Genomic DNA, 16544 nt, shown 5'->3' with positions numbered 1-16544 from the left:
TAAATATACAGTATGCACCTACTCCTTCATAACAATACCCATGTTCTGCCCTGTTTTTGTGTCTTCAGTCTTTAAAAAAATCAATTGATTTCTTTGTGAAAATTTTTTATTGATTTGGCCATCTCAGCTCTTGGTGGTAAAGAATTCAACAGCTTCACCATAATTCTTCTTATCTCAGTCTGAAATAGTTCTGCATATCCTGACACCATGACTCCTTATTCTGGACCCTTCAGCCAGCAGACATATCATTTCTGCATTCTGTTTGCCCAGCCCTATCAGAGTTTAAGTATTTTGATGAGATACCCTCCCTGTAAATATATGAATATAAATGTGATCTATTGAAAATCATTGATACATTTCGTGAATAGCTGAGGCCCAAGCACTGTGGTACCCTACTTCCATTCTGAAAAATAACACTTAATCCCACTCTGTTTCTTTCTTGTTACCAATTTTTGGTCTTTGCCAGTATAATGCACCCAATCCCATGTGCATTGATTTTGTACACTAGCCATTTACATGGGAATTTATCAAAAGTTTTCTAAAAATCAAAATTAATTGGATCCACTGGTTTTTTTTCATCTATTCTACAAATTCCATCTTCAAAGAACTCCAGTAGATTTGTCAAATGTGATTTCCTTTTCATAAATACACGTAGAATTTTTGTAATCCAATTGTTATGTTCTCAGTGTTCTCTTAACGTATTCTTTATAATTGTCTCCAGCATTTTCCCATTAAATGATGTAAGGCTAAACAGTCTGGAGCTCCCTGTCTTCTGCTTCCCTGATTTTGTAAACAGTGGGGTTATATTTGCTACTATCCAATCTGCCAGAATTTTTCCAAAATCTGTTTAGTGTTAAAGGATGTCAACTAATCCATCTGCCCTCTCAAAAGTCAGCAATCTATTGTATCCAGGAATATACACTGTCAGGACTGTGGGATTTATTACCATTACATATAGGAGCAGAATTTGGCCATTGAGTTGGCTCAACTGTCTGATGGTGATTGATATATTTCTCAATTCTGTTCTCCTGCCTTCTCTACATTGTCTTTGATCCCTTACTTGTCAAGAACGTAAAAACATTCAATGGTTTGGCCTACATGGCCTTTTGTGGTAATGAGTTCCACAGATTCACCACTCTCTGGCTGAAGAAATTCCTCCTCCTCTCAGTTCTAAAGGATTATCCCTTCACTCTAAAGCTATGCCTTCGGTCCTCATATCTCCCACCAATTAAAACATCTTATCCATGCCCATTGTATTCAAACCTCTCAGTGTTCTCTAAGTTCCAATGGAATCCCCCTTCATCCTTCTAAACACCATCAAGTACAGTCCCAGAGTCCTTAACTGATTGACAGAGTCCTTAACTCTTCATCCCAGATCATTCTTATAAACCTCCTCTGGGCCCTCTCCAATGCCATCACACCCTATCGTCGATACAGGGCCCAAAACTGCTCACAACATTCCAAATGCAATCTGACCACAATCTTGTATGGTCTCCGCAATGCATTTCTGCTCTAGTATTTTAGCCCTGTTTGAAATTAATGCATGTTTGTCTTTCTGACTTCCCACTGAACCTGCATGTTAATATTAACAGAATCTGGAACTAGGATTCACAGGTCCTTTACCCATTGAAAAAACCGTCTATGCCCGTTTTCTTCAAACCAAATTGCATAACCACTCACTTTCCCACATTGTATGTCGTCTGCCACTCTTCAAGCCTGCTTAAGTCTTTCTGTAGTCTCCCTGTTTCTTCAGTACTACCCTTCCCCTCTGCCTATCTTTATGTCATTTGTAAACTTAACATCAATGCCCTCAGTTCCTTCAGCCAGATTGGAAATGGATAATGTGAATCGTTGTGGTTCCAATACGGGCATCCGTGGAACACCACCAGTCCCGGATTGTTACCCTCCCTTTTTCCCCACTCTCTGCATTCTGCCAGTCAGCCAATCCTCTATCCATGCCTGTACCTTTCCCCTGGCATTATGGGCTGTTATTTTATTTAGCATCCTGCTGTGCAGCACCTTGTCTTCTAAAAATCCAATAAGATCATGACCACTGGTTCCCCTCTGTCTAATTTGCTTGTTACCTCCTCAAAGACTTCTCACGGATTTGTCAGGTATGATCTTTCCTTGAGAAATTCATGTTGACTTAGCCCAATTTCATCCAAGTACTCTGTGATCTCATCCTTAATAATGAATTATAAACTCTTTTCAACAATTGAGACCAGGCTAGTAAGCCAAAGATTCCCATTTTCTGCCTTCCACCCTCACCTCCCTGGTGAACAGCCCAAAGCCGTGATGCTCATTGGCACCAATGACATAGCCAGGAAGAGGGATGAGGATCTAAAAAGTGATTTCAGGGAGTTAAGTTGGAAGCTAAAAAGCAGGATGAGCAGAGTAGTAATCTCAGGATTAATACTAGTACCACGTGCTAGTGAGGCGAGGAACAGTGAGCGAGTGCAGCTAACACTGTACAGGGCTGTTGTAGGAGGGAGGGGCTTCAGATTCTTAGATCATTGGGATACCTTCTGGGGAAAGTGGGACCTATACATGATGGATGGTTTGCATTAAACTGAAGGGGCACCAATGTCCTGGGTTGGAGATTTGCTAAAAATGTGTTGCTGGAAAAGCGCAGCAGGTCAGGCAGCATCCAAAGAGCAGGAGAATCGACGTTTTGGGCATGAGCCCTTCTTTAGGAATGCCCGAAAATTCGATTCCCCTGCTCTTTGGATGTTGCCAGACCTGCTGCGCCTTTCCAGCAACACATTTTCAGCTCTGATCTCCAGCATCTGCAGTCCTCACTTTCTCCTAGGAGATTTGCTAGAGCACTTTTGGAGAGTTCAAACTCGTGTGGCAGGGCAATGGGAACCAGAGCTGCAGATGAGAGGAGAGGGTAGTTGTTGAACAGGCAGAAATAGAATGCAGAGAATCTGTCAGGAAGGATACATAGTTGATAGGGCAAAGGGACAGGTTAAAGTGTGTCTGTTTCAGTGCAAGGAGTGTCAGGAATAAGAGTGATGAACTTAGAGCATGGTTCAGTACTTGGAATTATGATGTTGTGGCCATAACAGAGATATGGATTTCACAGGGGCAGGAATGGTTGCTGGATGTTCCAGGGTTTAGATCTTTTAAAAAGAACAGGGAGGGGGGAAAAAGAGGATGGGTAGTAGCATTGTTAATTAGACAGTAAATCGCAGTTGCAGAAAAGGAGGCGTTGAGGAGGGTTTGTCCACTGAGTCAGTACGGGTAGAAGTCAGTAACAGGAAAGGAGCAGTCACTTTATTGTGTTTTCTATGGAACCCCCAATAGCAGCAGAGAGATGGAAGAACAGATTGAACAGCAGATTTTGGAAAGGTGCAGATGTAACAGAGTTGTTGTTACGGGTGACTTCAACTTCTCCAATATTGATTGGAACCTCCTTAGTGCAGATGGTCTGGGTGGAGCCGATTTTGTCAGGTGCAGCTAGGAAGAATTCCTCACTCAAAATGTAGATAGGCCGACTGGGGGCAGGCCATATTGGATTTAGTGTTAGGTAACGAGCCAGGCCAGGTGTCCGATCTCTTGGTGGGAGAGCATTTCAGTGACAGTGACCACAACTGTTTCACCTTTACCATAGCCATGGAGAGGGATAGGAGCATACAGTATGGGAAGGTATTTAATTGGGGGAGGGGAAATTATACTGCTGTTAGACAGGAGCTGTGGAGAATAAATTGGGAACAATTGTTCTATGGGAAATGCACAGCAGAAATGTGGAAGCTGTTTAAGGAGCACTTGCTTTGTGTTGGATAACTTTGTCCCACCAAGACAGGCAAGAAATGGTAAGGTGAAGGAGCCTTGGATGACAAGAGCAGAGGAGCTTCTCATCAAAAGGAAAAAGGAAGCTTACTTAAGGCTGAGGAAACAAGGGTCTGGCACAGCTTTAGGGGATTACAGGGTTGCTAGGAAAGAACTCAAAATGGATTGACAGCTAGGAGGGGGCATGAGAAAACCTTGGCTAGAAGATTTAGGAAAACCCGAAAGTGTGCTACACTTTTGTGAGGAATAAGATAATGGTCAGAGAGAGGACAGGACCAGTCAGGGATAGTGGAGGGAACTTGTGCCTGGAGTCTGAAGAGGTAGGGGAGGTCTTACTTGAGTTTTTTTGCTTCAGCATTCACTGGAGAGAGGGAGCTTGTTGATAGTGAGCACACCGTGGACCAGGTTAATATGCTTAACAGATTGATATTAAGGAAGTGGATATGCTGAAAATTCTGATTTGGAAGTGCCAATGTTGGATGGTGATAACCCATCCACCTGATGAAGAGGCAGTGCCTTGAAAGCTAATGCTTCCACATAAACCTGTTGGACTATAACCTGATGGGTGATTTTTTAACTGGAAATTCTGGGAAACATCAAGGTAGATAAGTCCCCAGGGCCGGACCAGATCTATCCAAGGTTACTATGTGGAGCGAGGAATGAGAGTGCTGTGCCTTTGCATGCGATGATCTTTGCATTCTCACTCTCCACTGGAGTAATACTGGATGATTGGAGGGAGGTGAATGTTCTTCCTCTGTTCAAGAAAGGGAATAGGGAAATGCCTGGAAATTACAGGCCAGTCAGTCTTACGTCTGTGGTAAGCAAGGTACTGAAAAGGATTTGGAGAGATAGGATTTATACTATTTGAAAACACATAGATAATCTGCAGATAAGGGGCAAGTTCATGCCTCACAAGCCGCATTGAGTTCTTTGAGGATGAGATAAGACTGATGAAGGTCGTACAGTGGATATGGTCTATATGAATTTCAGTAAGGCATTTGATAAGGTTCCCCACGGTAGGCTCATTCAGTAAGTTTGGAGGTATGGGATACAGGGCAAGTTGGCAATTTGCATACAACTGGTGTTGTAGATAGCATTGAGGGTTGTTGCAGGCTACAACATGACATTGACAGGATGCAGAGCTGGGCTGAAAAGTGACAGATGGAGTTCAACCTGGATAAATGTGAAGTTATTTATTTTGGAAGGTAGAATTTGAATGTTGAATACAGGGTTAAAGGCAGGATTCTTGGTAGTCTGGAGGAACAGAGGGATTTACATAGATCCCTCAAAGTTGACTTTCAAGTTGACAGAGTTGGAAATAAGGTATATGGTGTTTTGGTTTTCATTAACAGGGGGATTGTGTTTCAGAGTCGCAAGGTTTTGCTGCAGCTCTATAGAACCCTGGTTTGACCACACTTGGAATATTGTGTCCAGTTCTGGTCACCTCATTATAGTAAGGATGTCGATGCTTTTGAGAGGATGCAGAGGAGATTTACCAGGATGCTGCCTAGATTGGAGGGTTTGTCTTATGAAGTGAGGTTGAGTGAGCTCAGGTTTTTTACAATGGAGAGAAGGAAGAGAAGTGACTTGGTTGAGGTGTACAAGGTAATGAGAGGCACAGATACAGTAGATAGTCAGAAACTTTCCCCAGGGCAGGAAGGTCTGTCATGAGGGGTCATAATTTTAAGGTGATTGAAGAGATGTTACAATTGAATCAAGGTAGCTACAAAAACATGAGAGAGAAGCTGACCAGAATTGATTGGACGTGGGCCTAGCTGAGAAGATGGTGGAGCAGCAATGACAGGAGTTATCTAAGAATAATTTAGGAGGCACAGCAGAAATTGTTCTGTGTCCTCAACAGGGATGTTACATTAGCCATTTGCCAATCCTTGGAACCATCCCTGGCTCCAGTCATTCCTGAAAGATGATCACCAATGCCTCCACAATCTGCTCTGTTATATCTTTCAGGCGTTGGGGTATAGTCCACCTTCACACCTTGCAGCTTCCACAGCACCTCCTGAGTGATGATCACTACAGTCACACCTGCATTCAACTCTCTTGAATTTCCTGTAGCTACTGATGTCTTCCACTGTGAAAATTGATGCAAAGTACTTGTTAAGTTCCTCTCCCATTTCTTTTTCCCCATTACTACTTTCTTCAGTCTCATTTTCCAGGAGTCCAATGTGCACTCTTACCTCTCTGTTACCTTCTGGATATCCAAAAAAACTCTTGCAATCTTCTTTTATATTGCCAGCTAGCATATCATTGTATTTCATCTTCTCCTATCCTATTGCTTTATTAACTATCCTCTCCTGGTTTATAAAGGCTTCTCAATCTGCAGGCTTCCCACTAATCTTCACTACGTTGTATATGTTTTTTTTTGTTTTTATGCTGTCCCTCACTTCCCTTGGTTTTCTATCCTCCCTTTAGTACGTTTCTTCTTCCTTGGAACAACATCTGCTGCACCTCCCAAATTATGCTCAGATAACTCCTGTCATTTCTGCTCCACTGTCTTCTCTGCTCGGCTACCCTTTTAATCAACTCTGGTCAGCTCCTCCCTCATGCCTTTTTAGTTACCTTTATTCAATTATAACACCATTGCAGCTGAATCCAGATTTTGTCTCAAACTGCAGTGTGAATTCAATCATATTATGATTATTGCTGCTATGGGCTCCTTCACCTTGCGCTTCCTAATCAAGTCTGCCTCATTATACATCACTAAATCTAAAATTGCCTGTTCCCTAATAGAATCCACTACAAGTTGCTCCAAGAAAACATTTTATGGACATTCTATGAATTCCTTTTCTTGGGATCTGCTACCAACTTGATTTTCCCAGTTCGCCTGCGTATTGAAATTCCCCATGATCATTGCAATAGTGCCTTCTTACATGCCCTTTCTATCTCCTGATCTGTTTTCTATCCCACACCCTGACTACTACTTGGAGACCTGCATATAGCACCCATCAGGGTCGTACCTTTTGATCCTTAGTGCCTTCCAACTCTCTATCACATCTTGCCATTGATTTAATTTAATATGTTACCAATAAGGCAGGCCATTCCCTTATGTCCATCTGCCTGTCATGGTTATAGAGATGTACAGCATGAAAACACACCTTTTGGTCCAACTCCTCCATGTCAACCAGATATCCTAAATTAATCTAGTCACATTTGCCAGCACTTGGCCCATATCCCTCTAAACCTTTCCTATTTAATTACCCATCCAGATGTCTTTTAAATGTTCTAATTGTACTAGCCTCCATCATTTCCTCTGGCAGCTCATTCCATACATGCACCACCTTCTGTGTGAGGTTCCTTTTGAAGTCTTTCCCATCTCGCCCTCTTGTTCTGGACTCCCCCACCCCAGGGAAAAAAACTTGTGTATTAACCCTATCCATGCCCGTCATGATTTTGTAAACCTTTATAAAGTCACCTCTTAGCCTCTGACGCTCCAGAGAAAACAGCCCCAGCCTATTCAGCCTCTCCCTATTGCTCAATCCCTCCAACTCTGGTAACATCCTTGTAAATCTTTTTCATAGAGCAAGTATAGTTTGATATTTAGTTTCCAGCCCTAATCCCCATGCAGCTATGCCTCAATGTTACCCAAATATCAAACTACCAAATTCAATCTGCCCTACAAGCTCATTTGTCTTGTTTCAGTTTCTGTGTGCATTTAAGTACAACACCCTCAGTTCTGCACTGACTTTCCCTTTCTCGTAACTGTCCCCTTATCTGCTCTGCTTGAAGTTAGATTCCTGAACCCTTTCATGCTGTCTGTCCGATGACTTGTTTTCAAAACTTTGATGACCTTTGCACAACTCTCCACACCCTTTATCTCTTTCCATAATTTTCCATGCAATCTATCTAATTCACAATGTCTTTTTGGAAAGAAAATCACCATCCTTATCCTGTTCTGTCCTACATGTGACTCCAGATCCAGAGCAGTGTGGTTGACTTTTAACTGGCCTCTTAAATGACAATTAGAGATGGGCAGCAAATTTTATGCCACCAGCGATGTCCACATTCCATTAAAAAGTTCTACTCTCAACTTTAACTTCAATTCTAACATATTTCATATAAATACAGATGTAACATTTTCAAAGTCCACAGTTTCACATCTGAGAAATCTCATCACGCATTGTGATGATGACTGAAAGTCTTCCTTTATTGGCACCAATAAACCATTGTTGAATCTACTTTCCATTGTACACTGTCTTTCACCAGTACAGTACCAAGAAAATTCTCAAAATCTCATTGCTTCTCTTTCGACAGGTTCTGCCAGAAACTCTGAGTATTTCAAGCACTTTCTGTTTTTGCTTCAGATTTCAGTTGGTCATTTGAGAGTTTGATCAGGATTTATTCCTTAAAATAAGTTGAACCCTGAGTAAAAATTAATGCTGTTCAGCATAGTTCTTTTCCTGATATGTTTGATCATAAAAGGGACACTAACAAATTAACTCAGTCAGAATGGGATCATCTTTCTCTATGTGGGATGGATCTATATCAGTTAGACTAGGTGATTGCATAAAGTGGGTCGTGTAACAGGCCACCAGTCATACTTGGCTAAGTGAAGCAGCCAATTAAAAGATTACTCATCTGGTGACACTTAAGTTTTGTTTGAAACATTGTTGAATGTTCTTTGTGAATATTAGCTTATGAACTGCAGGTGAAGAGGAAATTGGATAGTTAAAGAAAAGCATTTTTGCATTTGAACCGAAAAGCAATTAACCTGATGGATGGTTGTGGAATTACAAGTTGCTAACAATTTCAGTTGTCATCAAGGATAAGAATCAGCAAAAATGTTTGGCCTGCCTCCAGTCTTGTACTGTTACATCCAATTACTTCCTATCCTTTTTCATGGCTAACCAAATTTTCTAATATTACAATCTTAAGAAATTTTCATCTGACACTTCATCTACTTCATTGACCTCAATCCTTAGGAGCACATTCAGTGAATTTTCCAGTATTTTCTGTTTTTATTTAAAATTCAATATTCTCTGCTTCTCTACTTTCTTTGGGCTGGAAATATTATGTCCTAGAAACTTTTCCTGAACATACTTCAGACACAGTTGATGTTAGCAAGTTTTGAGAAGATTTGTAGCTCAGGTTGAGGTTCTGGATGTAAGTTTGCTAGCTGAGCTGGAAGGTTCGTTTTCAGATCTTCATTACCATACTAGGTGACATCATCAGTGAGCCCCAGTGAAACGCTGGTAGTATGGTCCGCTTTTTAATTATATGTTTAGGTTTCGTTGGGTTGGTGATGTCATTTCCTGTGGTGGTGTCATTTCCAGTTCTTTTCCTCAGGGGGTGATACATGGAATCCAAGTCATTTTGTTTGTTGATAGCATTCTGGTTGGAGTGTCATGCTTCTAGGAATTCTCGCGTGTGTCTCAGTTTGGCTTGTCCTAGGATGGATGTGGGACACCCAGTCGAAGTGGTGTCCTTCCTCATTTGTATGTAACGAAACTAGTGAGGGTGGATCACATCTTTTTGTGGCTGGTTGATGTTCATGTATGCTGGTGGCTAATTTTCTGCCTGTTTGTCCAATGTAATGTTTGTTACAGTTCTTGCACAGTATTTTGTAAATGACATTAGTTTTACTTGTCTGTATGGGGTCGTTCAAGTTCATTAGCTGCTGTATTAGTGTGTTGGTGGGTTTGTGGGCTACCATGATGCCAAGGGATCTAAGTAGTCTGGCAGTCATTTCTGAGATGTCTTTGATGTAGGGGAGAGTGACTAGGGTTTCTAGACTTATTTCCTATGTTTGTTTGGGTTTGTTGCTGAGAAATCAGCAAACTCTGTTCATTAGGTACCCATTCTTTTGGAATACACTGTGTAGGTGATTTTCCTCTGCTCTTTGTAATTCCTCTGTGATGCAGCATCTGATGGCTCGTGGAATAATGTTCTAATGCAGCTCCGTTTGTGGATGTTTGGATGATTGCATCTGTAGCTCAATATTTGGTCCATATGTGTTGTGTTCCTGTAGGCACTGGTTTGAAGTTCCACATTGGCTGTTTGCTCAATTACAACATCTACGAATGGTTGTTTATTGTCTTCCTCCTCTTTAGTGAATTTTGTGCCAGCAAGGATATTATTGATGGTCTTGAAGGTTTCCTCTAAAACTCTTAATGTTTTACACAATCACTTTTCCAGTGTAGAAATGTTTTAAATACCTGTGTGATCAACAAACTATTGTTTTTGCATCTTTCTGTAATTTCCGTGCAATTATTCTTCTGTGTATGTTGGTGACCTTCAGAATTGAACCTGAGGTGTAAGGCATGCTGCTTCCGAACATTAGAATCTGTCCTTTACTCCTCCAGGACATGCTCTCATTTCAGTACTATGATATTTTACTTAATTATCTCAGCCATTCCTCTTTCCTTCCCTAGTTTTACTGAATATCTTTAATCCCGAAAGATTTAACTTCCAGTGACACCTTTTGTTAAGCCAGGCTGCTGGTATCACCAGAACTGCACTGTCAGCAGGAAGCTAAACTTGGACCATTTAGAATCAATAGACCCCCATTAGTTATACAATACAACAACAGTTACAATACACAAAAGAATTAGGGAAGTAACTATAAGGCATCCTAAATCTCACAGAACAAACAATGGAATATAAAAGAGTTTTTACGCAGGTCACTGTCCTTTTAGAAGATACCACAATGACCAAAGTCCATAAAAAGAGTTCATTTCAGCCCCTAAGAGCAAAGTTTGCAACAGGCAGAAGCCCACAGTATACAGTTATTACAAACACTTTACACATCGCCTATACAAGGTACTAAAGAAAACGGTCTGCAAAAGACAACATAGCCAAAAACAGCATTCAACAATGAAAAACACTGACTACATAACTGAACTCCTCCGACACCCTCCACTCCCCAGGTAGGCTACACATCTCTTGACACCGGTCCATACCACATACTGATCAGATATCCTTGGCTAGCTTTCCTGTGAGACAGCCATCGACCTTCCAGTTTTCAGCTCTCCTGCGTACTGACTGACCCTCCCCAGACCTGCTATCCTCTGGGGTGTTTGTTGGCCAACCATCTGCCCCTCGTACTGACTGGACCACCCTCACCCGCTTTCCTACGAACCAATTGTAAGCCTTCCGGTCTCCAGTCGTCCCATATACTGCCCGGCCCTTTCCAGGCCCACTTTCCTCCAGAGCGGTCATTGGCCTCCTGGCTTCCGGTCGACCCGCATACTAACAAAACCACCTCCAACCTGCTTTCCTGCAGGCAGGCCATCGGCCTTCCAGCATCTGGCTGCCCCTTGTACTGACTGACCCTTTCACCTGGCCAGCTTTCCTACCAAATGGCCATCCGCTGACCGGTCCCAGCCGCCCCCCTCCCCCTCCCCCTCCCGTATAGTGACTGGTCTTCCCCAGTTGCTCTGCCTATGGGCAGCTGTTGGCTGCCTGTCTCAACCTCCCCACATACTGATTGGCCTGCTATACCAGCTTTCCTGCAAGCATGCTATCAATTGTCTGGCCCCACCCACCCTGCATATGGACAGGCCATTCCCAGCCTGCTTTCCTCCCAGGTTCGTCATCGATCCTCTGGCCCCCAGCCAGCTCAAGTACTGGCTGACCCTCCCCTAGCCAGATTTCCTATGAGCATACTGTCAGCTGCTTGACACCCAGCCAACCCCACGTACTAACAGATGCCTCCTCACGGCGCTTTCCCCCAGGCCGGTCATCAATCCTCCAGCTCTCGGCCATCTCACGGACAGAGTAGTCCATTCCAGCTGGCATTTCTCCAGGTCAGTTGTCAGCTACACTAACTTCTATCGCATGAGCTGGCTAAGGGCCATCGGGTCCCCAGCACCTCACGGGCCCCAGCCAACATCTAACCACTGACTACCCAACTTACACACACAACTCCAAGCACAATCAATTACGAGGCCCGCATACAGTAACAGAGTTTACAAAATCCTCACACGATAGAAATTCCCAGCACCCAGGCAGAATCCATGCCTGAAGGCAGAGTCCACATCCAAGAGAAGGTTTCTCATGCAAAAGGAAGTCCACACGCACAACCAAATTCATGCACAGAAGCAAAGTTCACTCAGGAGAGCAGACTCCACCTGCGGAAGCATGGTCCACAGACAGGAGATTGGACAGGGCATAACCCACAAACCAACAGGGCCAGATCACGTTTTCAAGTCATCCTGGAACTCACAGGTATCTCCAACAACACCACTCTCCATTTCGCCAGTCATTTCAGGAACCAGTTCAAACAAACTAACAAACAGCAGTACACACTGGCCGCAACTCAGCCAGCACAGAACTGAGTTCTCCTCACTGAAGCACATTGGCTGTGTGGCCAGCCAGCTCAGAGTCAGTCACCTGAACAGTCTCATCTCCTGTTTTTTTTTCTTGAACTGAGGGGATTTAATCTCCTAGTCACATATATATTTTTTCATTTTATAAAATGGTGCAAAATACAAACAAACAGTCAACAATGAACAATAAACAGCAGTTTACAAGAAACAGCATTTACAGGGGAAAGGGGCGGCCAGGCCAAACCACAAACACCACTGTCTACTACTTTGCAGTGAGATGCGGACGAACCTCAAATCCCACCTCATCTTACCAAAAAGGGACACATACAAAACAGTCTGATCAATCAAACAATAAAACAGTGCGTGAAACTCAGACATCCCTGGCAAACCAGCAAATGAACCGCCCCTCTCACCTTTCCAGCCACAAAGTGGCCTGCCTCAACGCCCCTTGTGGTTCTCGGTCTGCCCTGACACCTTTCCAACCACCTCTGGGACAGTCCATCCCAGTACCTTCTTGGGACGACAATGCTGAGAACAGCCTACCTGCCTTCTGTTTCTCGTTAGGCACCATCCATCTCTCTCCCACCTTAATGCACCATCCCACCTGTGGATCACCCTGACACACCTTCAGGCCACCTCTGGGACAACCCATCCCTAAAACTCCCTGGAACAACAGCACTCAGGATGGCTTATACCTCTTCCAGCCCTCGGCCTGTCCCTATGCACCTTCCTGCTCTTGGTCCACTGTAATGCACCTTTCAGCAACCTCTAGGACAGCCTGTCTCGCTCCTTCCTCGGAATGACGGTGTTCAAGATGGCTTACTCACCTTTTGGCTTTCAGGACTAGTGGCATTGGGATGGCCTACCCATCTTCAGTCTCTCAGGACGGCTTAATCATTTTCTGATTCATGGGACGGCCTACTCACCCACCAGCTCTCGGACTGATGGCTTTCAGAATAATCTGTGAACCTTCTGGCTCACAGTAAGGCCTGCCAGGCACAGGGACACACAGACATAGTGCAGATGATAAAACCGATCATCAAAGCAAAAGTTGAGTCCATTACTAGAAACAAAGTCCACACCCAAAGGCAGAGTCCACTCTCGAAGGCAGCAAATTCACACCCCATAGTACACACACAGGTGTTTGGCCTCCACAGAGGAGGCCTGGTCCATCCACAAAGGACCAGGCCCACTCTCAGAGATGCAGTTCATTGTAATGGTGCATTTGACTCCTCGGGGCTCAGTCCACTTCCAAAGGCAGAGTCCACTCCAGTATACAGCAAATGTTCACCTCACAGCACACACAAAACAAACACACAGACACAGACACACACACACACACACACACACACACACACGTGTTCAATTTCCACACAGGCCTGATCCATCCACAGAGGTCCAGGCCCAATCACAGAGCCAGAGTTCATTTGTTCAAAGTTCACATAGACTCACAGGAACATAGTCTAAACACCACAAGTGTAGACACGTACCAAAAAAAGAAGTGCAGACACTAAAAGCCAGAGTGCAAGGGCTATGCCTTGCAACAAAATCACCGTAGTCCTTTCTCAAAAGAAAATAGAAATGAGTAACACACGGACTTCAACCAGCCAGTGGAGACAGCAGTTCCCTGGTGAGAACTGAACTGCAACAGTAACACACTGACAATGTGGTCAGCCACCTCAGAAATCAGTCCTCAAAAAGGAAAAACAGTAGCAAACTGGTAACGTAGATCAGCCAGTTTAGGAATCAGTTAAAAACAACAGGAACACTGATTGTGAATGGCCAGCTTGGAGTCAGTTGCCTGAACAGTCTCATCTCTTGGTATTTTTCTTGAACTGAAGAGAGCTAATCTCCTGGTTATTTTTTTTTAATTTTCTTTCCTTTTTGTCTCTTTTTGAGTAAACCCCTGCCCAGCACCCATGTCATGTGAGTGTGAGTATAGGACAGATCGAAGAACAACATGGGCAGAAAACTTTATTGACATTCTGCCACCGGCAAGAAAAGAAACACCCGAGTGGCCAGTGCCAAGCAGTGCCCTTCTCTTTACGGGGCAATGCTAGGACTTTCCTGATGAGCCCAGGTTAACAACCCCAATCAATGACCTCGTAGTCGATGAGGTCAACCTGGTTCCAATCACTACAGGTGTGGTTATAGAGGTAAAGGTGGGATTAGCCTGGACATGAGAAGAAATTCACTCATTTATGTAAAACAGTTGCATAGAATTTTTATGCCCACTTGAATGCTTTAAAGAAAAGCCAATCAAGGAACCATAAAATGACCTGTGTTTTAATTTTTCCTGCAAATGATGGCAAAAAATGTGTTCTGAAGAGCAAAGAGTGTTTTGATCAAATACCCTAAAGAATATCTGGTACATTGTATACTAAAAGTATAAAAACGTGTTATATCCCTCTTATAATGATGATATGTAAAAAATAAATAGTATTCTTCTCCAGCTAGTATCTTGTCATTTTCCTCGTTTGATATGTTCTCTCTAATAGTACTTGCTGAAACTAATTCTGCTTCCATTTAATTTCTGTAAAGCCAGGATAACATCTGGATGGAGCCCACTTACTAAACATTCCACTTTCTACGCTGCAAACATACGGTCATAGACTTCAAATCCATCTTTTAAATTATTGCTAACAATACAGAATTTCTTTTACTCCTTAAACCAGGCAACTGCAAAACTCAGTGGTTTGACCGTGATGACCCATCGGGTAATGGTGATTATGAAGATCTTGTAAATCTAAGAAAAGCGTATCCTAATCAAATCTGCAGTAACCCGACTACTTGTGAAGTGGAGACGACATCAGGAATTTTAGAATCAAGCTCCGGGGACAACATCACTGAGTAAATGATTTCTCCCATCTGAATTTGAAACTGATTTTATTTTAAAATGAATGACTTATTTTAGCAGTTCATTATTCCTTTCCTACACTAAAGGTGCAGTGTTTCTTCTGGATTTATTTGCACAAATAAGGACCAACAGGATGGCAAATGTGAAGATTTCAAAATACGATTTACCTGCCCTGAATCTTTTTGTAAGTACTGGACATTTATCAAAGATGCTTTATGCTGCTTTCCACTTTGTAACAAATGATTTGAGATTTAATGTTATAATTTTGCAGGATGTTTAAGATAAATTTGGATTCAATCAGTGTGGAATTGATCTGTGTTAGTTTATTTTTAAGTAACGTTTGGAAATACGTTGCACTAAATCACATCATTGACAGGCACTAGGACTGAGTGCTCACAGTTTATTTTAACTGTTGACTACACCACTCGAGGCTTCAACTGCAGATAGAACATTTCCCTCCAGAGATGAGGCTCCATCAGGGCTCAAGAGAGCGTCAACAAATGAAATATTCAACAGACAAGTTCTTTAATTTTCAACTAGGTCTCTATTCAATCAGCTAACATTATTGCTAGACTGTTAGTCCAGACACTCAGCTAATATTCTGGGGACAAATCCCACCATGGCAGATGGTGGAATTTGAATTCAATAAATAAAATTTGAAATTAATACCATGTCTTCAATTTTAGAAAAACCTATCTGGTTCAGTCGTGTCCTTCAGGGAAGGAAATCTGCCATCCGTATCTGGTATGGCTTATATGTGACTCCAGACCACTCTTAACTGTCCTCTGAAGTGGCCAAGCAAGCCACTCAGTTGTATCAATTGTCACAAAGTCTCAACAAAGAAACAAAACCAAATGGAAAACCTGGCCTCAAGCTGGGCACCAGAATAGACAACTGCAAAAACAGCCCTGTTGACCCTGCAAAATCCTCCTAAGTAGCATGTGGAGCTCGTGCTAAAACTGGGAGAACTGCCTCAGACTAGACAATAATCTGACATACCAAAAAAGAGAAAATGCTGGAAAATCTCAGCAAGTCTGGCAGCATCTGTAAGGAGTTTGACAAAGGGGTCAGTTAGACTCGAAATGTCAGTTATTTTCTGTCCTTACAGATGCTGCCAGACTTGCTGAGATTTTCCAGCATTTTCTCTTTAACAGCATCCGCAGAAATTTGCTTTTATCTATTGTTGTTTTAATAGTCTGACATAATCATACTCATGGAATCATATCTGACAGACAATATCACAGCCACCATCCCTCACTTTCTTCATCCCTGGATATGTCCTGCCCCACCAGCAGGACAGACACAGAAGAGATGACAGAACAGTGGTATACAACCAGAAGGGAGAAGAGGGTGGTAGTCAATGGAAAGCATTCAGCTTGGATCTTGGTGACCAATGGTGTTCCACAAGGATCTCTGGGACCTCTGCTCTAGATGATTTTTATAAATGACTCGGATGAGAAAGTGGAAGGATGGGTTAGTACATTTGCAAATGAGACAAAGGTTGGTGGTGTTGTGGATAAATTGGGAGGCTGTTGTAGGTTGCAATGAGACATTGACAGAATACAGAAAAATGGCAGATAGGGTTCAACTTGGAATTGTGTGAAGTGATTCAT

General features: G+C 42.8%; 1 protein-coding gene across 1 annotated transcript in view; it reads left to right on the top strand.

Annotated features, from left to right (window-relative positions):
• The window catches only part of LOC132833546 (uncharacterized), an 88148-nt gene that overhangs the window by 45548 nt on the left and 26056 nt on the right, over positions 1-16544 (top strand). Inside the window, exons 5-6 of the mRNA XM_060851908.1 lie at positions 14750-14924; positions 15018-15115. Of these exons, the coding sequence (XP_060707891.1) occupies positions 14750-14924; positions 15018-15115 (273 nt within the window). The remainder of the gene's footprint in view (positions 1-14749; positions 14925-15017; positions 15116-16544) is intronic.

Source organism: Hemiscyllium ocellatum, chromosome 37, assembly GCF_020745735.1.
Source record: "Hemiscyllium ocellatum isolate sHemOce1 chromosome 37, sHemOce1.pat.X.cur, whole genome shotgun sequence".
NCBI classification, from domain to species: Eukaryota; Metazoa; Chordata; class Chondrichthyes; order Orectolobiformes; family Hemiscylliidae; genus Hemiscyllium; species Hemiscyllium ocellatum.
The sequence above is the reverse complement of the archived record's forward strand: the minus strand, read 5'-3'. Positions and strand labels throughout refer to the sequence as shown.